At 35.8% G+C, this 24,079-nt stretch overlaps 1 protein-coding gene across 4 annotated transcripts in view; it reads right to left on the bottom strand.

The window, feature by feature from the left end:
• LOC141949452 (connector enhancer of kinase suppressor of ras 2-like) overlaps positions 1-24,079 on the bottom strand; it is a 212,909-nt gene that overhangs the window by 85,944 nt on the left and 102,886 nt on the right. For all 4 annotated transcript variants that reach the window (XM_074883088.1, XM_074883090.1, XM_074883089.1 and 1 more), the window contains exons 5-8: positions 22,677-22,718; positions 17,936-18,055; positions 6,226-6,285; positions 1,341-1,409 (exon numbers count right to left, since the gene is read on the bottom strand). In XM_074883088.1, coding sequence (XP_074739189.1) covers positions 1,341-1,409; positions 6,226-6,285; positions 17,936-18,055; positions 22,677-22,718 — 291 coding nt within the window. The remainder of the gene's footprint in view (positions 1-1,340; positions 1,410-6,225; positions 6,286-17,935; positions 18,056-22,676; positions 22,719-24,079) is intronic.

Below are 24,079 nucleotides of genomic sequence, written 5' to 3'. Positions count from 1 at the left end.
GGTGGGTCCAACTTGGAGACAGGGGAGCTTTGAGAAGCTTCTCACAGGGGCCACTGCTGTAGACCCCTTCCCTGCTACCAAAACCCCACGACACACACAAACCCAGCACGCCACCTTGCACAAATGACAGATAGAAAGAGATTTCTTAACTTTGCTGCTGCTGTGTTTGGAGATGGGGTTCAGCAAGACAAAGTTAAATGGCTAAATTATAAGCACTTCAGGAAGTTATCATTGTCATTGTCGATGCTACTCATATATTTATTACTCATGTAATAAATACAAGTGTTCCTTTCACCTGCAGTTCCAGCAACGCTGCTTCCATTCTTCTGCAACATACAATTTATTTTCTTTAAAAGGGACAGTCCCTATGACTTAAGATAGTCCTGGGACAAAACCTGACTGCCTTTTTTCAGTAATCACCAACATTGGAACTAACATCAGTTACAAGGCAGCAGCTTGTGTCATCAGAAAACAGGAAGAAAAATATAATCATTCAACCTTGGATGAGGCTCTGATAGGCTTTTAGATAGGCACTCTAATAGGCTTTTAGAGCTCGATTACAAATAATTTAGTCTAGAAAATAAATAAATTATTAATTCTTCAGTGAACTCATGTGCGTTTTAAGTCAGGATACAGTTCTATCAACACTGCAGAAACATATTATTCCTGTATTTCTACATAAAACAAAATGGAGCTTTGTATACATACAGCTGTGAAAGGAATCAATGGTAGGCACATTTAAACGTGTGCAAATCGTGTACTGCAATACCTTAGGCTCAGCATGCACTTCTGCATACACATGCTTATGTGATTTTAAAGAGATTAAGTTTCACTAACTTCATAAAACTGCTCGTCTGCTTAAAAATAAATCCGCTTGCAAGAATGCATGAAAGCAAAATCTGACAGATTTCTATCAACACTAGTCATCTATGCTTTTTTCCCCCAACAGGTTCGGAATATATGGCTGTTACAGCACTTCTGTGTTTTAATCTGAATCCCATATTATACAGAATGCAAAATCATGTTTAAGAGAAAAAGTTAAACTAGCTGGCATATCCATAATAGAAGTCTAAGAACTTCAATGAAATATTCTGGGATCTCCTTATATAACGAGTATGATGTTGCACAGCAGCTGTGCAAAATGTAAATTTGGCTTAATCCTTCTGGGCTGGTTACTGACTCAACTTGTACCTTTTTTTATTAAGCATAAGCAGTGGTTATGATATTTTAAAAGCCATAAATAATAATCTAGTTTGGCAGTTATCTTCTAAGAAGAATTACTACCTTTTTAGCAGTGGGAATAGGCAAAGCCTGCAGAACAGAATTTCCGAAATACTTACCACAGTTTGATGGTTGACCTGGATTACCTCATCACCAGCATGGATTTTCTTACACTGGTCAGCAGGAGACTAAGGACAAGATATAATAATTAACTTTACATAGAGGCTGTGGAGGGGGAATTGAAGAACACAATTAAAACAACGAATGTTGAAGGAGGAAAGAAAGCAGTGCCCAAAGAAATATTGTTATCAAATAACAATAATTGGTTGTATTTATAAAAACTGTAGTTATAAAGAATTATGTTTTTTCTGCTTACAGATGGCAATTCGATGAAGTAATCTAGAAATCACACTTCTATTGCTGGTGAACAGCTTTTTTGACTGTTAAACCATTCTACCTTCTTTACCTCTCCGTGGGGAGTACAAGCAGTCACAGTCTCGCTGGGAATACACTGAGTGAATTTACATCACGTAGAAGTAAATCTGTTAGGTCAACAAATACTGAGCTTACTGCACAGTCAGGGACAGGGCTGGACCAACCATGTGTGTAACGAAAAGTCTCTCAGTCCTTTATATAGCATCTTTACTGCTTAAGTGTGCTGAAGATACTCTGCAAATACACTACAGCTCCTGCACTTCCAAGACAGCACTAGGTTAACCATTTGAACACAGAAAGTGGTAATTTACCAATGGATAATATTGGTGACAGACTAGTTCTTCTGGAGATTTTATTTTTTATATATATATATATATATATACACACACACTATTCTATATGTACCATTCACATAATTTTGGGATTGCTGAGCTGAAATACTCCTTTATCCTAAATATAGCTTATTCTGATCACATTAAAATGGATTAAAACCCATTGAAAAGCCACTTGAACACAGCCAACTGCTATTTAGCAAACCATTTTTAAATGCTTCATTGAAACCAGATCTTAAATCTGTAAGACAAATTTGTAATGCATGCAGGAGATCAGCAGTCATACTCAGGAGTACAGAATTGAGAATTCAAGGCAATTTACTTGCATTGTGCACTAGCTTACAAGAGCGTTCCACTGACGCAGAGTACACCGACTTAAAATTCAAGAGAAAATAACCAGAAAAGAATAAAAGAGCTGATACATCACCTTGAGAAATAACTCTCAGTGGAAGTTGTCTATTAAGGAAGTAGATCAGCTAGGAGACTTGGACAAGGCTGAACGTTTACTCCACTTGTTTGATATGGAGTCAGAGAGCTGAGGACAGATTGCCCCATCTCAAACAATGCAGAAACTTTAAAGCAAAATAGTCTTTGAGTAACAGTTCAAGTTCCTTGTCCAAGGAAGTAGACTCTTAAGAAAGGGAGAAAAAGAGCCACTTGCAGCTACAGAGAGTGGTCTAGCTCTAAAACTGTTGGAGAAGTTCCACACAGAAAAGGAGTTATGTTATCAAAACTTAGTTCAGTTCCTGGATGCTTTTTGGAGCCAGCTTATAACATAAATTGCCCATGGCACAAGAGCCAGGTGTCAAACGTGAAGAAAAGATTTATCTGAACTAAAGTTGATGTGTAGAAGCTTATATTCATGACCTCACTGCATACCGATCAAGACTTCCAGGAAACAGGCAAGAGCTCTTCAGCTGGACAGTCCTCACCAACCTCACCCATTATTTCCATCCCTTTTGTGTATGAATATTAAAAACATAAGACAAACAAACAAAATGAACAAAGACAAGAGAAAGCAATACAACAAAAACACCAACTGCCACTGGGAGGAAAAAGACTGCAATTACTTCTGAATAAAATGCCAGAGACACATCTATGAGGAGGTCAAATCACTCCAACAGTCAGCACCTGCTGACTAATCAATAGATTCTACAGCCTACACAGCTGCTGGAGAGCAGGAGGAGACATCATTAATTATTCTATCAGTAAGGAAAACCCAGCCAATAGAGCAAATAGTCAATATTTGACACTGATTCCAAGTGTGTTATAGGTGCTATTCCAAGCACAGCTTTTACCATCAGCCTACTGCTTGCTATCATTCCTAACCTTGCTCTGCCCAACCTCCCTGACACAAGCTGTGTTACAACTCCTCACCTGCTTGTTCTCTCATAAGGGCTTTTGTGTCTCCCGTAGCGGGGAGTGCTGCCCTTGAGCTCGACTACCTGGTTACAACAGCCAGCTCACAACTACAGCCGTCCCAGTCCTTCTGCACTAAAATAAACAGGATTTTACCAACGTACTTTATAGGATGGTGTGAAGAACTACCTGGCTCAAGTGTCACTTTCTCCTTTTAGTGGGAATTTGCAGAATTTTGGCAGCCTGCTCTTCTGCACAGGACTAAGCATGTAAAAGAAAGATATTGCTAGAATTCAATGTGAATACAAACTTGATCACTTTAATAAAAGGTAAGCAGGAAACTGAAGTCAACACCACCATTCATGTTTAACTTCACCTGACATTAGTTGGAAAAGCAAAGGCCTGGTTCTTTCTCTTTTTAGCTCCTTTCCTGACTGTGACGAGGCTGAGCTAATTATTATCTTTCAAAATTAAACACTGGCTCTGAGGTCAATTATCCCTTCAAAAGAATTGAAAAATCAATTTGCTGAAATGCCAGAAATTAAAGGTCTTGAAGCTGGTTTATCTGCACATGTGAATACACTTTTAGCAAAAACAAAAAAGCAACTTTATGCTGGTGTCTTACCAAAAAGTTTTGACATCTAAATCTTAGTCAAAATAAAAATAAGAATTTTAGTGGCTGGCAATTTAGTAACTCCTGTGAATTTCAATTATAAATATATAAATAATTTCCCTACAAACTGCATTATATTTCTAAAATGAATTAGAATTACAGTAAAAAAGTGAATTAATCATAGCATGAGTAATTCAATCTATGAATAAAATCTGTTGCAACATAATCAAGATGGATAATTCATGTGTTTCAGGACCCAAAATAGACATATAGTTATTTTAAGACTCTTAAATGCTGCCAATGGTGTTAATATAAATAAGCAAACAAATTTTAAGTTTAATTTACATTAGACTTGTCCTCAAAAGTTGTGACACACAAATCATCAAGCTTTCCATGGGTTTACACTGCCTAACAACTGAGTGACAAAAACTGTATGATGCAATACTACTCAGTATATATAAATCAAGTAGAACAAAATATCGCATATGAAGCTTACCCATATGGGCCAGCCTACTACTGATGTATGCCAGCAAGTATTTACATCTTTGGCTAGCTGCACAGTGCTAATTTTACATTCCTTGGGTGTCAGCACTACATAATTTCAATATTAACTTTATAAAATCTAAACTTGCAATTTATCCAGCTATACGCTGTTAAACAGATCCAAGATTGAATGAAAATAGTGTGACTAAAACACTATATGAAAAACAGAAGGGATGGGTCCTATTATGAAGTCTGTCGTAGTAACTAAATTGCAGCAGTTGAAGTAAATTTATTATTTTCAAATTTATAATTATGAATTGCAAGTCAAGTAACAAGAAGGATATTTAGAAGGTACTTCATTGCTCTTGTCACACCGTTTAGTTTTTCTATGATCAGTTATACTGACTTATGTGCTGCAGCATTTCCGTGTGCTTTTGGTTCAGATTTGCCTAACACTTCTGGGACTACAATGAAAATGATAATTAATACATTTTTCTTGATTTCTTCTCTATTTTTACTGCAGGTGATGGAACTGAACTCCTCCTAATACAATTCTTTCAGGAATGGTCATTTTCATAAAAGAACATTTTATACATCCTGACACAACAGTCATTTGGATTGTTAACTAAGCTTTTTTAACATTGTCAAACCATCCATCCACTTCTGTGCATGTACCAAAACCTATTTGCTCCTTTCCACAATTTCTCCCTTCTTAGTGATGGTCCTGTCAGTAATTACTGCTAGCTTTGAAAACTTTCTGGTTTATCAAAGATTATTCTATAACCTGTCTAATATAAAATATAGTATTTTAAATTATCTTTCACCATTACCCATGTTTTTTACATCCACCTATACCGCTCATATTGTAACTATTTTAAAATTTATTATTTTACAACCTATTTTTTTGAATTGCTTAGACATACAGAAGCTACTCATTTTCTATGAGTCAACCCTAGTACAGGCATCACCTCCAAAAGTCTAATTTTTCTAACATTATGTTTAAATTAATTTGGTAATAAGAACAAAATAAAAATCACCAAAAAAAATTACTGTCCATTGTAAGAAGAAAACAAAGAACTCTTAGCAAGAAAGTATTCATCATTGTATGACAATATTTACTCACTGCATAAAGTAAGCTGACTGCACATATTAAGGACTGCTCAGATAATAACTACGCTTAATAATAACTGCAATTTTCTGACTACTCTGGTCAATATAAACACTTGAGGCACTTTTTTCCCCTATTATTTCTACTGTTCTGTTGACAGAAAAATACTTCTTTTTTATATGAACCTGAACTGTCCTATGTTCTGAGAGATTTATCTGAAGTAGAGAGCAAAAATTAAATATAACAGATATCATTTTAGATCATTTAATCTAAAAATTAAATAAATTATTAATTGTTTTAGACTAATGATGATGCTCTTATGTGAGAAAAATTTACTTAATATAAAGGAAAACACTTTTGTGCCAGAGAGAACATATACATGAACACTATCAGAAAGGTGTATTGGAAGAACAATTGAGGACAGATGTTCAAGCATTTAATCTTGTTGCGTTGTTAGTTATTAGTAACTTCATCGCAGATATTTTTCTATGCCTACTTTCAAGTGTCCTAAGTTTCTACAAAGATAATTGATACATGTCCAGAAAAGATAAAGAAAAAAGTATTAATAAAAAGTGGCTTGATTTAAAGCAAATTTTCATATTACAAAATGCACCGCAGATATACAGAAAATACTTACATGCACGATAAGAGTAGTTTAGAATAAAGAAGCTTACATTTTCAGTTGTTCCTGTGATTACATGTAGTCCATCATATGTTGATTTGATATACATTCCCTGAAAAAAGAGCAAGAATGGAAATTAGTATTTGTAGGAAACAAATAAATGTTTGCATGATAATTTAAATAGTATGTTTATTCCAGTTTAAGGACCATAGTATTTGAACAGACTGGAAGGAACCATGGTCAATTAATATTTGCAAATCTAAGTTAAACAAATATGTATCAAAAGCCATTATAAACAGCATAGTTTTCTCACTTAATGTTTTTTTTTTATTCCAAAAATAGTTTCTGGGCCAAATTCAACACTTAATATCAGCATAAAAGCTCGTTCCTATTCAGTATTTGAAGTATTTAACATGACCTCTTTGATTACTAGTGACATAAAAGAAGTATCAAAACTGAAACCACAAAGAGGAATAGTCTTTAAACTCAAATGCCCCATCTTCAGAGAGTTACTGATTTAATAAAAATGAAACCATAGCCTAACTCAGCAAATACATGAGCCAGTGCTCATATTGCCAATGTATGGTGAAAAATGAGCTTGGTGAACTAACAGGAACTTTGTAATTAGTCCAGCAATAATTCTGCTTCAAGGAGGCAATGGACATGATACGGAGAGACAACCTAAGTAGGTCTCTATCTAGCTGTACAGACACACACACAGAGCCTTAAATGTCAGAGAGACTCAATGGCTTGTATTCTTGCCTCTCAGGAGTAAGGTCATAGCTTCACATCTCTCCACATAGTACGGTTATCCATCAAATTTTGAAATCTAATTGGTACATTGTACTGCTGATTCATTATCCTTTCAATAATTCTGCATCACCTTGTGCTGTCAAAATGGAAGTTTAGAGCTCCCAGCAATAAGAAAGAACATTTCGTTCGCAGAAACCTATTTCAAAACAGTAATGAAGATCTCCAGGCTAAGTGTTTACAAAAAAACACACGCACAAAAAAAGAAGAGGTAAAATTACTATAAAGTTAAGATCACGTCACTCTGCAACTACCTAAATTCAAGGTTATAGAGAATATGGAGTCAAACTTTTTGAAACTGCACAGTGAGAGGATGAGAAGCAAGGAACACAAGTTGGAACTCAATTTAAAAAGAAAAAAAATATTTTTTTTTTCCCCGATTTTATCATTAAGATGATAAAACACTGGAACAGGTTGGCAAGGCTGTGGAATCTCTGACTTGGAGATGATCAAAACTTGAGTGGACGAGGCCCTGAGTAACCTGCTCTAGATGGATTTGCTTTGATTTTTCATCCGGAGAAAATGTGACTTCTACCTTAATGGAAACTAATTCCATTTCAGCAAGCTTTAACTTTATTTAAATCTTAAAAGTAAAGACTGGCCAAAACTGATAAGGATGCTTAACTCTGCTGCATAGGAAACTCCATTTCAGATTTTACTCACCATGACTACTTGTTCTCTTAAATAAGACTGCTTTATAAGCTATTTCATTTGTAATTAACAAAGATGTCCAAATTAAATCTTGGAAGCCTTGAAATCACTTTCATAAAATGTCATTAGTTGGAAAAAAGAAGTTTCTGAGGAGTCTTCCACTGTTTCCTACTATACAGTTGGCTTAATTTTACCAGTGGTCGCTATTCTACTGTTTCTGGAGTACCTTCAACTGTTACTGACAAACACCTGATTCTCTCTTTGCCAACTGAAAGCCATAAACAAGAGCACTAGGTATGAAAAACCCCAAAGGTTCTTACTGAGACTTTGAGTCTCCCTTAAAAATCTTAAATAGATATTTAAATCCATCTAGTTTGTGTTACGCTAGATTTCCACAGTGAACTTTACACAACATTGCTGCATCCGTCACAGAAGTCTGCTATTTTAACACGTAGTAGACTTCAGTAACACATTTCCATCCACACTTTTAATATCAAATTTAATATCACAGTTCTGGCACCCTAATTGTTTTGACAAGATTCATTCCCCACTTAACAAATCAATAGACTAAGATTTTTAAGGCCAAACCAGAACATAGTTCTAAACTTTTCACAAAATTTTTTCACATATTTCTTCGTAAAGTTCTTAGCTTCTTGTGAAGCTATGTGTATTTTTGCAAAAAAATCAAATTATAATATTATGTCTTAACATATGCCATCTGAGCGACATAAACACTAATCACTATGAATTACCCTATGTTTTGCTATCTGCTCTTTCATCTTAGCTATTGAACTTTAAGAACAAAATATATAAAAATAAATAATTTTAGTGAATGACTCATGATCTTTGAATTATCCTAGAGCTTTCATCCTTGTTTTCCCCAAAATAATGAGAGCTTGTTTCTTGTTGACCATTACAGTAGCGCTGTATCTCTTGACATATCTGTGTTACCTGAAAACCTTGGAAGATTATTCTATCTAAAAAAATATAAAAATTATTATATATTTTATTTTATATAGTTCAGGATGCAAGGTATTTTATATAATATATACATATAACACATATCTATCATATATAAAAGCTCCAGAAATATTTTTCTACATGGGAGAAAGTTTTGAGTATATTACTGAAATCAAAATTGAACGTATTCTCGAAAGGAACCTCCTGAAAAACATACACTAATTCTGAAAGCAGCTTTATTTAGTCTCTGTCATCTGTTCTAGAGGCCATACATGTTCCCTGCTTCAAATCACTCTTTCCAACCCTGTAAACATTCTTCCCTAAAAATCCCCTGTCCTTGATATGCTGTCAGCAGTTGCCAATCCTTTTGCAACAGCTAATGCAGTGTGTAAGACCCTGTTCACTCCAGTTCTCAGTTGCTCTCTGTTGTAGGAAGGTTTTTAAAGGACAATTTACCCTTCAACATGAAAAGACACTGACACTTAGGAAAATATTATTTCTAAAAGACAATCTGTGTCAACCCTACTTTAGTGACTGGTATGCTTCATCCCCATCCTCACTTTCCTTTTTAAAATCAGCATTTGTAAAGATAAAGACTAGAATCTCCAACCATATTTCAGGCAGTACTGGCACAGGTTAGCAGAACCCCTCAGAAGTTGAAATTGCTCAGATATATATATACACACACAGTAGTTTATTGATATAAACAAAAGACTGTAAGGGCGTCACTTTCACCAAACTTCCAGTGGAAAATGAAAATACTCTGTTGTATAAGAAATGTCCAAAATAGCAAAACTTAGTCATTTAGAGAGCTATTAATTCTGTGAACCCAGAAAAAGCACACGCCAGTATTAACAGTCTGAACGAGGCAAAGACCTGGACCTTGCTCTCAATTTAATGGGCTATTGGCTACCTTTTTGTTCATCATTGTTTCATTCCATTTCCACTAATATAAGCATTTTTTAATGGTTAATAAGCCTAAAAAAATGGAAATAAATTCTGAAAATTTTTCTGTCAGATAACATAAGTTCCAGGCAAATACTACTGTGGAAGAACTGAAGCAGCAAGCCTTTTTCTCAAGTCCAGATATGAATAGCCAAGTAGATCCAGTTGTGACCACTGCTAACACTTCTGGAACTGTTTGAAATAGTTATTTAATAGTTATTTGGCTCAAAGTAGTCATATTGATTCAGCATATTCAAGGGAGTCATATTCTTCTGTAATGTATTTTTACATAGGCATAATTAAATTGTAAACTAATTTATTAAAAGAGAATCCACATATCGACTATTTTGATCCTATTAACTTCTGTTATAAAACCTGTTGGAAAAGAAGATATCTCTTGTGAGCTATTCTCATATAATTTTTTACACAACTGCTTGCAAACTATTTCATAGATTTCAGCCATATGAGCTGTCAAAGTAAAATAGCAAAAACCTCAGGCTAAGACTAAATAAGAAGAATGTTTTGTCAGTGGGTTTCACAGACAAAAAGCACATAAATGAGAGAAATTCTGAATCCTGGAATCCATCCTAGGGTCTGGATGGGAGGCTTTCATCAGGAAGTGGCTTTTTTTCCTGTTGTCTCCGACCTCCCTCTGTGTCTGGTCCCTCCTCTTCAACACAAATGGCTATCCCTCTCAAACAAGTTTTCTTGCCTGTTCAGTCTCCATAACACAAACCTCTTCCCCTTCCCTGCCCATCAGCTCTAGTCTCTCCTGCTCTGTTCAGTGTCCCTAACCCAATCTTCCCACAAGCTTTTTCTTCCACACATCCAGTCCCAGAATCAGTATATTCAGACAGAAGGGATGCAACTCATCTGCTTAAACAGTAATATCCAGAGAATATTCAGTCACTTCAAAGTAACCAAGAAATATGCCTGTGTTTGGCAGATAGCACAGAGAACCTTCTGGAGTGGCAACTGAAAGATGGGCATCTAAAATGGTACCAGACATCTACATCTACACAACTGAGTCCTGCTGTAGAGGTTTCTCCTATCTTTTTCCTTCCAGTTTCAGTTGCTGCCCTCTCCACCCAGCTCTCTTCCTTCCTTTCTTTCTACTCTTGAGGCTCACAAATGTCTAGTTCCTTGTCTAACCAGTTTCAGGGCTTTCCTACCATATCCTTCACTAGCACAACCTATTCTGTTATTTCTACCCAAGTAACTCAGTCCCAAATCTTCCGTCCTATTACTGGTCTATTTTCTGCCCTTACAAGCTGAATTTCACGGGAGTCCTTTTTCAAAATGATTTCTCCCCTTTTTTTCAAGAATGGGTTTTTATCCTGTCTAGTTTCTTCTTGAATCCCACCAGTGATCTCAGAGCACAGAATAACGACAAACTATATCCCTTATCTCTGGGCAAGAGTTGAGTATCCTCACACAATCTGCGAAGATGGCTCAGACTAGTCAACAGTTAATGAATTAGAAATAAATAGTTGCTCTCTAATAACTGTGATATGTCGGATATGAAACTCCGAAGAATTATACTGATATATGAGAGGTGTTACAGAGCAAGGAAATGTTTCACAAGATGTTATATCAAGAACCTGACTGTTCCTGCGTAACTCTGCCACTGTCTCCTAATGAGGGAGTGACTTAAAGGTTTTTAATTAAAATCTGACCTTTGAAAACATATGGGAAGGAATCAGCCATTTAAAATCCCCTTCTGAAAAGACTATTCCCCAGAAAACAGTGTTGTAAGTGGAATTCCTTGAAAAATTTCTTGCAGAATCATCTGGTTAATTAACTAGAATATAATGATAGCAGTGTGTTTTTAAGTGTCAACAACTATTCCCAGGTTTATCTGTGGATATTTCAGACAATATTTGAAGATCTCTGAATTTTGCAATGAGACTAAACTCTTAGTATGAGCATTTCTGGCTCATACTTCCAACAATTCCAACTGTGGGCCATTACTCCTTTTTGGGTAATAATGACCTATTATTAGATGATTCATGTTTTCATACCATTTCTTTGCCAGAATATGACAAAATACTTCTGCATGAAAAATTCAGGTATTGAAAACTACAATAAAACGGTCTACGCGTTTCAACAGTACTTCAACAGGGAGAAGAGTTCAGGCTCTACTTGCACAACACAATGAAGCATCAGTAGCAAAGATGCACGTTTGTAATGCTATAAATTACTGGGGAACTGTTACATGCCCTGATCTTTTGCCCCAGATGTAAAATGGTTCTTTAACCTTGTTTTAACTAGCAAGTTTGGACAGAGGCATACCAACAATTGACATGACAGTGCTTGAAGAAGGTGGCTGAAAGAGTTTTTTGTTTAACTTTCATGCCATTAAAAAGTCCTTCTAGAAAATCTTTTTTGGTCTGCCTTGTATGTTGCAGTCCTTTGCCCAAATTTATACTAAACACCTCTACTTTATTTCCTGAAATACAACTTCCACTTTTCAAAAGATTTATTTCTAGTATCTTCTATTATTCTTCTTCATAAGCAGAGTTTGGTTTGTTTTGGCATTTTGGTCTTTTTTGAGATCACACCCTCCTTCCAATTTATTCAGAAACTCTAACATAGGTGTGGAGTTTTTTTAAGTCTTTAAGATATGACCTAGTATTTTTACCTTATTTATTGCTGTTTTACATTTCCTTTTCACTAGCTTACTTTTTTTTTTTTTTTAATAGGAATCCTAAACAAATTCTCTATTGGCATTCATTTTCTTTGCATAATAACAGCTCTGTGTATTTATCTGACCCATCTTACTCAGATAATTTATTCTTTCTTATGCTCCTTTTACTAAATCCTACCTAAATAGAAACCCATTGACAACAACAAAGGTAGGCTATGAGAACCTTTATGTCAAGCATGATGAAACTATGTCAAGTTTCTGTAAGCTTTTAAAAATAATCTGAAATAATTAGATTAATACCCTAACAGTTTTAGGACAGCCATGTGTATTTCCACTAAATAAGCTGCCTTCATAGTCTACTTTTCCTTCTTGGATTCTCTTGCAATTCCTTTCTTGTAAAAACAGAAAAGATTGGTTTCCATCACCTTAAATTACAAATTCCACATAAAGAAAAGTACTATTTGAATGGATAGCTGAACATTAGATAGACGAATAATCCTTAACAAAGAAGGGTCTTTGCATCTGACAGCTTGTTTGTTTGGGGTTTTTTTTCTCCAATAATTCACAGCTGGTCTTATAAAAAACTTTATTCCCACAATCTTTGCTTCCCTTAAATTCTTAAATGAAGCAGAAGAAGTTCCCTCTGCAGAAAATTAACAAAGGTGTGGATATAAGTAGTGTATATTTTAGTGTGACAGATTACACTGTTTCTATCAGCAGTAGGAAGCTCAGACACAAGAGAGAGCAACAAAAAAAAAAAAGTGAAAGGAAAAGGAATAAAGGTATTACTGAATTCCAGAAGTGAAACATTTCTCAGGCATCAGAAGATAAAAAACCAAACAATAAATACCCAACAGCCTGCCTGTTTAAAATCTCCTGCTTAAGAGTAATCATTAATCTCATCAAAGAAGATTAAAGTCGCATGCTACACAGAAGTATCTTTAAATATCCGTACAGCACATCAAGTTCAGAAGATTAAAAAAAAAAAGTTTAGTCCAAAATAATACTGGCTCTAATGCAAAGAAAAAAATCTTTTTTTCTCTGTAGAATGAGGAAAAAAAACCAAATCTCAAAAAATGCTCCATGCTCCCATCTTACAGACAGTCTCTATATCCATCACCTCAACTAAAACATGGGTTCCCTTTAGCCTGCCTTTGTTTATCTGACAGCAGAACGGCTCCAAAGCTGGCTCTGGGCTTAGTCTGAGGTAATTAATACCTTTCACCTACCCTCACCCTCAAGGATTTAGTAGCAAGCTTAGGAGCTGCACCTCTTCCCCTGCAAACAATAACACAAACTCTTGTCTCAGGGGCCTATTGCTTATGCTGGGTCCATCAAGTCAAGAAATTTAAAGTGGGTGCTGCTGCACCAGCGTTTTCTAATCACTAAACAGAAATTCTGGGACTCCTAAATGTAGAACCTGGTCTATGGACTTCTGAAACATAGTAAATTCTGGAGGAGTAGATTTTTCAAATACCACATTTTTGAGGAAGATCTTGCCTTGTACTGAGCAGTTATGTGCAGTGTCTAAAAATTAAAATCATGATGTAGTGTCATTTACCACAAGTTATTGTAACATCTCAAGGAACTTTAGCATGCAATGCAATGGAATGGAAACCTATCTTCATCTAAGCAGAAAGAAAGGTAATTTGTAAAAAGCATTTGTAAGTATAAAAATGATCCAATTTCCTTTGTTGTGCTACAATTGACACTATAAATAACCCACAGAGTTGAAAAACTAAAAGCCAAGGAAGGGAATTTTCTTAAATCATGAAGTTAAAGTTATTTTATTCTATTTTATTTCACAAAAACTTATGTATGCATGTTCTCTTTCTGTCAGAGCTGACAGTGGTTCTTACAGTCTAATACTTTCTTAGTACAGGAGTTTATTTCAAGTTTGTCAGACTGGCAGTTTGGAACAAAGTTTTGCCTTCCAGACATCTTATTCAGGCTGATCATGCAGTACACTTCAGATGTAAATAGTATTACCATACCCAGTACTACAATAATTCAGCAGAAAAAGTGTTTTACAATTTTTAAAGTTACTTTAAATTGAATAGAAAATATATGGAGGCTGTTTTAGTACTTGTCACTGAAAATTCAGTGACTAAATAGGGAAAAGGAGGAAGCAATCTGACTGGTATGTGTGACCGGTACAGCTGGGGAAGGAATGGAAAAACCCAGTATGTTTCTGGAGGCCAGCAAATGCCTGCAGAGATCAGGATGCAAACACAATCATCAGAACTTGGAATGGAACCTAAAATGTGTGCTTCCCAATGCAAGTTCTTTTGTCCAGCAAACTGCCATGAAACTACCAGCAGAGAATGTATTCTGGGGAAGGCATGAGATAAAAATATTTTTTAATGAAGCAGACTGAAAAAGAAGATACTTTAGAGAGAGAAAAAAAAAAAAGAAAAAGAAAAAGAAGACTATTAAGCTCATAAAAACACAAACTGAAAGTTAGAAAATGTTAGACCTGAAGATACACATTCAAATGACATACAGTCCCTTTGTGAAAATGCTTTATGATCCAGAATGTATTTAAACAATTAAACACACACACACACTGCCCCACAGGAGTTCTGACTCCACGTAGTAACTGTATGGACTTGGACCTGGACATTAATTTAGTTTATGTGTAAGCTTATGCAATGTCTATAGGATTTCTGGCTCATTTGTTGAAGAAATTAGAAGGCATACAATAAAAGCAGTTTTGCAAATGGAGTTTTGAAAATAGAGAAAGGCTCATAATTAAGTCAACTGAATATCATTCCAGATAACTGAATTCTTATATAATCTGAGTAATTTACAACACATTTTTCACCAATGGCAAATAACTGTGTTCATTTTCTAGGTGCCAACCCTATATGAAGCTGAAGCTAGAGTTCTCAGTAGCTCCAAAAACATTAGCTACACTTAAACCAAGAGAGACTGTTTCAAACTTACACTATAAAAAAAACAATGTTCTGAAAAATTCTGTGCTAAACTTCTCCTGAATAATAGATTTCTGGTGATTTTGACACAAATTGCTCTGTGCATTAGATTCCTATCTATAAAGCTAAAAGTACATTACTATTTTCACAAGTGTGTTGTGAGGATGAATTAATTAATGTCTGTGAAGCACTCAGTAAGGCCATATAAAAAAAACCCCAACAACCTCACGATGAAATTAGTAACTCAAGGGAACGCAGAGCTTCGCTGAAGTGTGGTAAATAAGACCTCAACCCCTACACTGAATGATAAGGATAAAAATGGAACTCTGAATACTTTCCATTCAGTGAATAGTGCTCATTTTTCTCTTGAATGGAGCAGAGATCCTGTGGAAAAGAACTGCTATACAATCATGAGAAAGCCATTTGTAATTCATTACTCTGTTCTATATTTGATTCTGATTAATGTTTTCTTTTCCTTTTCACATGAATTTTCTTTTATTCCCATTTTTAGTCCTTTTTCATATTTTCTTCTAAACAGAACACAGTGTCAGCAAAATTGATTATAAAGGAACTTTCCAACCTAACATGTTATAGCGCCTTCATAATTAGGCACAGAAAACTCAGTCATTCACTGTGATTTCACTTCATCTAAAAAAAAAAAAAGAAAAGAAAAAAAATCGACGGGCAATTTTGATTGCAGTATTTGTCTTGTGTCCTCTGTCAGCAGTGCCCACTTACTGCAGTTTTGTTGGCTATAAACTTATGGGTACACTGCGGATGGAGAACTATACCATGGTTCTTCGATAAAATCCAGTTATGGCATTATTACAACCCAGGCCCTGCCTGCCTCAAAGTTCTGTTAGAAAAGAGGGTGGTCTGAAGGACAGTGTGGACCACATGACAGCCAACAACTCCCACCTTGGTCACTCCTGCCTTAAAGATTTAAATCGCACTCTGACACCATGATAAGCTACTTAGACCCAAGCAGTCTAACCTAAGCAGTTCAAACCCAAGAACTCCTGAAATGAACCTGCCTATATTGCACAGCATTAAATTTTCAGCTCCCTATAGGACATGACATTTTTGAAGGAGGCTGCACTCTTCCTGTCCTCCACCAGTCTACACCCCTGTCCTAGATCTAGAGCTATCACTGAACGGAAAGCACTAGCAATGCCAAGCCCTGCTTGTTATGCTCCATCACCTCTGAGGAAAATACATCCCATCTACCCGTGTTCACATTCTCTTCAGCACTGATAGTGAACTTTCTTCTAAGTAGAGCAGCAGAAACACATGACATTTCTGGATAGAAAGGAAAACTCTACAGAGATCCAGACTGCTAGCATGCAGGATATAGTAGTCTTAACACAAGCCAAAAGCACTGATGGATTTACAGCATACATACTACACAAGCTGTAAATGATACTGACCCGCTATTTCCTGGATATTACTGAACTAACCCAGAAATCAGACCAAGAGGGGAAACTGGGCCACGAAGGCAACACATTTGGCCATTGGAATGCAGCAGCACAGCGAGCAAATTGCATCTGTCTTCAGGATTACATACTGGGCTAAGCATCTGCGATGCCACAGAATTAAAATTAAATGTTTTATGCTGTTGTAATGTTCTTTGTTGACTAAATCAGTCTAAGAATAAAGTAAACTTATGTAGTCATACAAAACCCCCTCATGTTATTAAAATACATCATTCTCTAATTAATATGCATACTCAAAATAATTATGCGCTTGTAACTTTGACGGGATTTGCATATGATGTTCATTGCTATTCAATGTCAGAACAAAGAGTAAGATATTGAAATAATACAAAACTTTTCAACTAGCAGAAATTTAAAATAAATCTGTAAATCATGCTGAATTACAAAGAAACATGCCACAAAAAAAAATTCCCATAATCCTGAGAATGCAGCTGAAGACAGTATAAGAGATTGTACTGGGGAAAGCAGCCCATCTCTTGAGAAGAATGTGCAAGAACATCCCAGGGCCTGCAGCGCTACCTTACACCCTAGCTTCTATTAGATCTTAGGTTCCCAAGCACAACCCCTAACCCATAGCCTACCAACATCAGCATGGTTGTAAAGTAAGGGAGTACCAAGGGGAGACAGAAATCTTTACCCACTGACCTCTAAAGCCTCACAAAAATCCCTCAACCAAAAAGTGTAACAGTACATTAATATTTAAAAGTGGTAGCCAAATAATTATTAAACTATCATCTCTGAAGAAAATTTTAATGGTGTGACCCATGACTAATGTGGAGCAGCCAGGATGTTCAAAAGACACCTAACTAGTCTGTTCAGTGAACAATTTACAAATATAAGGGATTTATTTTCTTTCTTGATTAATACTTCTGAAAGTTTTATTTGAACTGAATCATCAGGGAGGCATATAACTATTTTTATCCAAGACCAAGAAACATACCTTCCACTAATAATTTTCAAAGCACATTAATGATATTTAGTTAATTTTATTTGTATATGTATGTATTTGGGGATTACTTTGGTACATTCCAAAAACTGCAATACGGCTATCAAAGGACTATAGCTGCTCATATAGTTACGAGTTGCTCATGAAGGTAAAACAGGTGTTAATTTAAAAAAAAAAAAAAAATTACTATCCTTTTATTTAGATAAAAGTTAATTAAAACCAGTTTCAGAAATCTGATTCAGTTTACCAAAAAAGTAGGTGACTGCATGAAAATACATTTTGATTTCTTGATAAATTAAAAAAAGAAATCACCCTAAAGAACTGAGGCTTGTATTTTGTATTCTAACAGTTAAACTTTAAACTGCTTTGCTACTTACCAAACCCTCACTGGGCATAATGCTGGTGAGATGAACTACCTCAAGATGTGCTGACTGTGACACCAGAGAATCAGATGAGAGCGAAATGATGTGGTCACAAATCCCAGACAAGGTTTTACACTACAAAGAAAAACAAGTCAGTATAATTCCTCATATTAAACTGAAACTACTAGCGAAGAAGTTCTTATTCTGAGAATTAACTGAGAATAAACAGATAATTTTACTTCTTAGCACTGCAAAAACTACAAGTATATGAAAGTCAAGAACAAGAGGTTAAAGGAACAGAAAATATCCATAAATGTCAAGAAAATGTACATGCATGTACAGTTCTTCTCATCAAATGATTTTACTGTGCACTGAGAACATCTGTATATCTAAACTATTTCTCCACTCCAACTACATGTACTTTAAAAAAAAAAAAATGAACTTCATCTTATCTCTCATTATAATGTATTATTATAAATACAATGGAAGTTGAGTAAAATATGTAAAAATAAATGCCTTATACACCAACTTATACACCTTATGCCTTAACAAAATGCCCTAATAACCTATCTTGGCTACCAAATAATGACAGCAACCCCACCAACAGTGATAATTAGGTGAATTCTGCATTATACAACTTAGAAAATTTTTCCTTTGTTAAAAATTACACTGGCAGAAAGGTTCCTTAGTTAATCCATTTCCTGAAGTAAAATTCTTATGCATCTTTGAACATATCCCTTAACTGATATTCTAGATCACTACAACTACGCAATAATTTTATGTTATCCTGCCTTCCAGCTAAAGATCTCAAAAACTTAATGCCAATCCACACAAACACCTTCAGAGGAGGAGCCCCACTGCATAGATGGTAATGGTGATACTGACAGATTAAACCTGTCGATCAAAGGCAAGCAGTAAGTCTATGGATCAGAAGGGAACTGATCTGTACTCTCAGGAAATCTTCACGTGTAAAGATTTATTCCCAAATTTGCATGTGTTGCTTAAAGTGTGCCTTCAAAAAGGCTATGCCTAAAAATATTTGAACCTAATCTGAAAGCATTCATTTAGATGAATTTCAGAATGGTCTTCCGGTCAAAGTTGTGCTGTAAGCATCTATTTTCCTTTGGGGACTGGACTCCCATTTTCCCTAATTATAGCAAATTCTAGTGAAATCTCTTAGGGGAAGTTTTATTTCAGGCATCTGCAAAAGCATGAGGATTTCTAATACCTCATTTGACACTATACGTATAAGTTAAAGAAAGTTGTCACAATTAATAAATTGACTGGATTTATAGATTATATTTCCATTCACTGTACAGTTACTCATCTGGAAATCCAAGTACAGCTCTGTAATATTGGACATGGACGAGGCATTTGTATTTTGTATCAGGTGCAAGATGCAAAGCATCCCATTCAGGTATGCATGACTGCATCTAAAGGTCTCCGTTACCAGAAATATTTCTGGTGGTTTCAGCTTTGGGCCAGAACCCCTAAACAAAACTTTAGGTCCGGTCTTCTCCCACCAGAGATACAGAAACTGGCTTGCTCAAAAAATGTACTTATGGCTATTCTACATATGAACTGATGGCTGACCCTGTCCATGAGAATATGCTTTCATCCAGCTTTTGAATGACCATCATATCAAAATATTGCTATGATTTTGAACTGAGGCCCTCTCTTATGCCTTAACATTTAAGGCCATATGTACAGATTAGCTGCAGACTAAAGCCCAGAGGCACCACTTTCTACTTTCTGATGTCACAGGTGTCACTTGCTCATACTTCTTCAGTAAATAAACTTTGGAACAAAATAAACAACAACGAAGTTTTCAATCAAGTTTACTCTTATGAATCTTTAAGATCTCCCCATGACTCACAAAGTTAACTAAAATCTATGTAGGATTTTAGCATGAGGAAAATATTCAAGAAAACTATGTTAGAATAATTAAAAATATCAGTTTGTTGTAAAAGTAGTTCAGCAGATACAAGAGATGTAAATAATGCAAAGGCTGAGATAGTATAAATGGGAGCAACTGAGCAGAATTTATGAATAGCAGCACAGGGTCAGGAAGTAATGCGTGATGTGGCACTATCAACATAAGATGGTACATTAACATATGCTAAAGTATTTTTGGCATAGAAAAATAGAAAGGACCAAAGTCTTGTGTACTAACTAGTGTTGTGTTCCAAACCCACAGAGAAGCAAAGTGCATACTCTCCAGATGGCGCAATACTACCGCACTTAAGAAAATCTCAAATAAAAATGGGTTCTTCAAGAAGTTCAATACCTGCTGCAGAGGAACTTTACATTTACAAGTTTTACAGGCTGTCCAACTCCTAAAACCATTTATTATGCCTTTCTCAATGGGCCACGACAAGAAGAGAATCTTTAGGAAACCACTAAGTCTTGAACAAGCCATACAAACATATACGTCACAAAAAGTATTTTTAGTATGGCAGCCACTGCTGGGTCTGTACAATGAATGTAAGTTAATAATCTGTATTTAGAGCTAAAAGAACAACTAGCAGGTTGTAACTTTTAATTATCATAGCTATGCTATATTAGTCTAAAGAACTGACGCAGTCCTGATAACCACATTTTGCTGAACAGATATCCAAAAAAAAGAAACCTGACTCTCTGACATGCAGTTTAAGTGATCCTAAAGATCACTCCTTCGTAATTTCTCTTTTCCCATAATACCTGAGTTGCAGAGTAGACATGGTCTAGTCATATGACTGCTGAGGGAATGGCAACTGTGTACCTGCAATCACATCTGAGCACATGCTGCCCTAGTGCAGAGCTCTGCCAAACAAATCCACACCTCAGGGAATCCATCCAGTAACCAATGGAGAAAGTCAATCATGGATAATCATTTTATAAATCTGTCTTCACTTGTAAGTATATCTTTCTCAATATCTTTCAGAAATAAACAAAAATTCCATGTTCTATTTAAGAGTTATAAATTCTATCCCTTACAAATATAAAATTTTACTTTAGAGCATCACAGTTATTTTTTTGAGTATTTAATTTAATTTTTAGAAATAAAGTTGCTATAAGAGACATGAACAATTTACAAAGCTTATTCTTAAATTCAGTATCCTTGAAGTATTTTTTTTTCTTTTTAACATGCTGCGACAAAGATGGTGATTCTTCTCACTTCACCCAGAGTTACGATGACAAACAGGTTGATCCTCAGAGCCTGTATGTTCTGGATCTGGTAGTTTCAGGTGATTTTGCTCAGGCTAAGATGAGTCTTACTGCCTCGTGATCTAGGCTCCTTCAGGTTCATCACGCTTTTACTGCTGAGCCTATGGAAAACTTAAAAATTGAAACTTTTCTCTCTTCTCTTCTATTTTTTTAGGCTTCCATTCAGAATGGGTAGAAAAGTCAAAAGTAACATTCCTGCTAAAGATGTATTTCTAGAAGTCATATGCAGTTAGAACTGTGGGTTGAAAGATGTGTATATATGTATGTGTGTATAAATATATATATATACACTTCAAATCCCAGAAGATTTCAGGTGCTTTTAGAAGTTCTTTTCAGAATCAGGTTTACAACAGTAAGCTTTTGTAAGCTTTTTTCTAACAGTCACTGCATGCTTTCTGAATTTAACAGCACATCAATGTTTTACGACAAATTTTAATCCCTACTGGAAGCAGAGTATGTGTAAAGGGTTTTAAAAACAGGAGGGAAAAAAAAAAAAAGGGAGTCAGGCACTTTGTTAGAGCTTGTCAAAAGCTTATCTGAACTTGTAAATCCTTTGAGGTTTCCCTTTCACCATAGGCTTTAAATCTATCTTAGTGTCAGTACAAGTCTTCAGTGCCAGTACCAGGAAAATATAAAGTATTTGAACTTAAAGGCCAACATGTAATCAATAACTTTGTATAAGATTCTTCCATTTCCCTTTGTCATTAGGTTTTTTGAGTGCTGAAGGCACAAAGTGCTCAGTCTGACAACCAGTAAAGCTAGTAATGCATCAGGTCTGATGGATCCATTGCTGGAGTTCCACGCCAGCAATCCTAGTAAGAGTTATACACTAGTAAGAGTACTGTGAAGCTTCTAAAACAGTCTAAGAACAATAATGATGTATTTGTAATTAATGGTAGGCATAACAGAGAGCATTACTGCAGGGAACTGTGTGAGGAGAGTGAGAGGGATTATCTGGCCTTGCCTGCTAAAATAAAACAGGCGTAAGTTAGGGAATACCAGAAGAAAGCTGATTCTTATGCCTTAAATTTGAAAAACTTCCAATTCAGGAAAGAGTAAAAAGGCTTGGTAGAAATGGTTCTTAAGTGAATGACACCATCTTCCATAAGCCTCCAGTGTTCTGAGAAAGTGGAAACAAGGTCCTGGGTGAAAAAATATTTTATTAATATTGTTTGGTTAGCATCTCTCCATTTCCCTGTGCTGATGCAAAAAAAAGACGTTTTGGAGTGTTCAATCTAGAGTACTGGGATAGTCATTAAACTGGCTGGCAGGAAGCACAACTAATGTACGAAGTTGGTTTCAGGGGGTCACAAAACATGTAAGCTGATATCTCTCTTGATGGTCTTGAAAATAATTTTTAACTTTTTAACTATTTTATCTTATTTATGAAAACTTTAACTTTTAGCAACTGATTTAATTCATCAGAAGTTGTAACAAATAGTAAGGAACTCTATTTTCCTATAGTAGCCTTAATTTTTTTTTTTTTTAATCATTTAAGTGGATGGAGTAGAATTACAGAATACCAAAGCAGAATACTTAGATTACTTACCACATGAAGAATTTTATTTTCTGTTTCATACACTGTACAATCCTGTGGTAAAATAAAACAAACAAAAAAAAATGCACATTATTTTAAATGTCTTAGTAAAAAAGAAAAGAAGGCTTTATGCTGATATCTATCTCTTACAGAGGTACCTGTAAAGACAAATGATCTCTTGAGTTTTGTCATGACCAAAAGGTTACTTTACAGTCTTAGGAAACTTGACTTCTCTTGTGTCTGGTTAACCTCAGGGATCTATTCTTTCCTTGACAGGACAGATTCATGATAGTGAGAAAAAAGGAACTGAATATAATTAATCTGGCATGTCAGAATTTCAATGATGTGCAGAGCGAGAGATACATTGCCTGGCCTTAAATCAGGCAGAATGTTTGTTACCTGTTCTACAAGTTGTGTGGGGTGCAGACAGTTGTGTCAGACCTACCCCTAGGTAGACTGTGTTACTATAAAGCATGGGAAGGAAGAGTAAACAGAGAGTATTTTGACAACAAGTAAAATGCTAAAGATGTTAAACTTGGTGTGTCCACACCGTCAGTTTGCTTTGCTCCATCTTTTGCTTCAAGGCCCTGATTTTCTACACCATCTGCAAGGGACAAGAAACAGCAGTGGTCCCATCTCCTGGGAGAGGTCACGTAACTGCTCTATCTTTGGACTTTGTAAGGCAAAAGCCTCACCAAAAATGGATAGGAAAGGATATGGGCTTGCTCATGCTGAGCACTGGTCCAGGGGTACCCAGGGGGTTTCACTGCCTTAAGGCTTCCCAAAGAACAACTCCATCCCAGCATTCCATTACACAATATTGCTGTTAACCAATTTAAAGTAGGCCTGAAAAACAATATCCCTGATCAACCTCTTTGTTTGCTTAAGACTTGTAACTTCTAGAGCATTTTCCTATTTTAGCTATCATTTTAAGAATAATAAATCTTATCACTCAATAACTCCATTACTCCTTTAAATTGTGTTTTGATTTAGTGATATTACAGTGGCTAGAATATTACTTTTTCTTCATGTAACTAAGCATACAGATTCCTAAAAGAGATGTACTGCCTCTACTGCCTTTTAACATTTTGAAGGTTTCCTCAGTACAGTCCTCTATAAAGCAAGACACAGTGATGACAAGCCAGTATTTAACCCTTTTTTACAGGAGAGGGCCCACGTGCAGAGGCAGCTCTACCAAACTCCACTCCTGCCAGTCAGCACTCCAAATCACCACACAGTCTCTCAAGTTATATTTTACTAAAATGTAAAATTAAAAGGAGAATACAGAAAACTCAATGGCCAATGGCCATGGCCAAGCTCCCTCTTCCCGCAGCCCCAGAGCTCCAGAACCTTCCACCGCTGGCACGAGGCAGGCAGGCCCACACACTCATTCACGGTGAGCACCGGCCCGCGAC

Source organism: Strix uralensis, chromosome 13 (assembly GCF_047716275.1).
Source record: "Strix uralensis isolate ZFMK-TIS-50842 chromosome 13, bStrUra1, whole genome shotgun sequence".
Classification (NCBI taxonomy): Eukaryota; Metazoa; Chordata; class Aves; order Strigiformes; family Strigidae; genus Strix; species Strix uralensis.
Note: the sequence above shows the minus strand (reverse complement) of the source record. Positions and strands in the feature narration are given on the sequence as shown.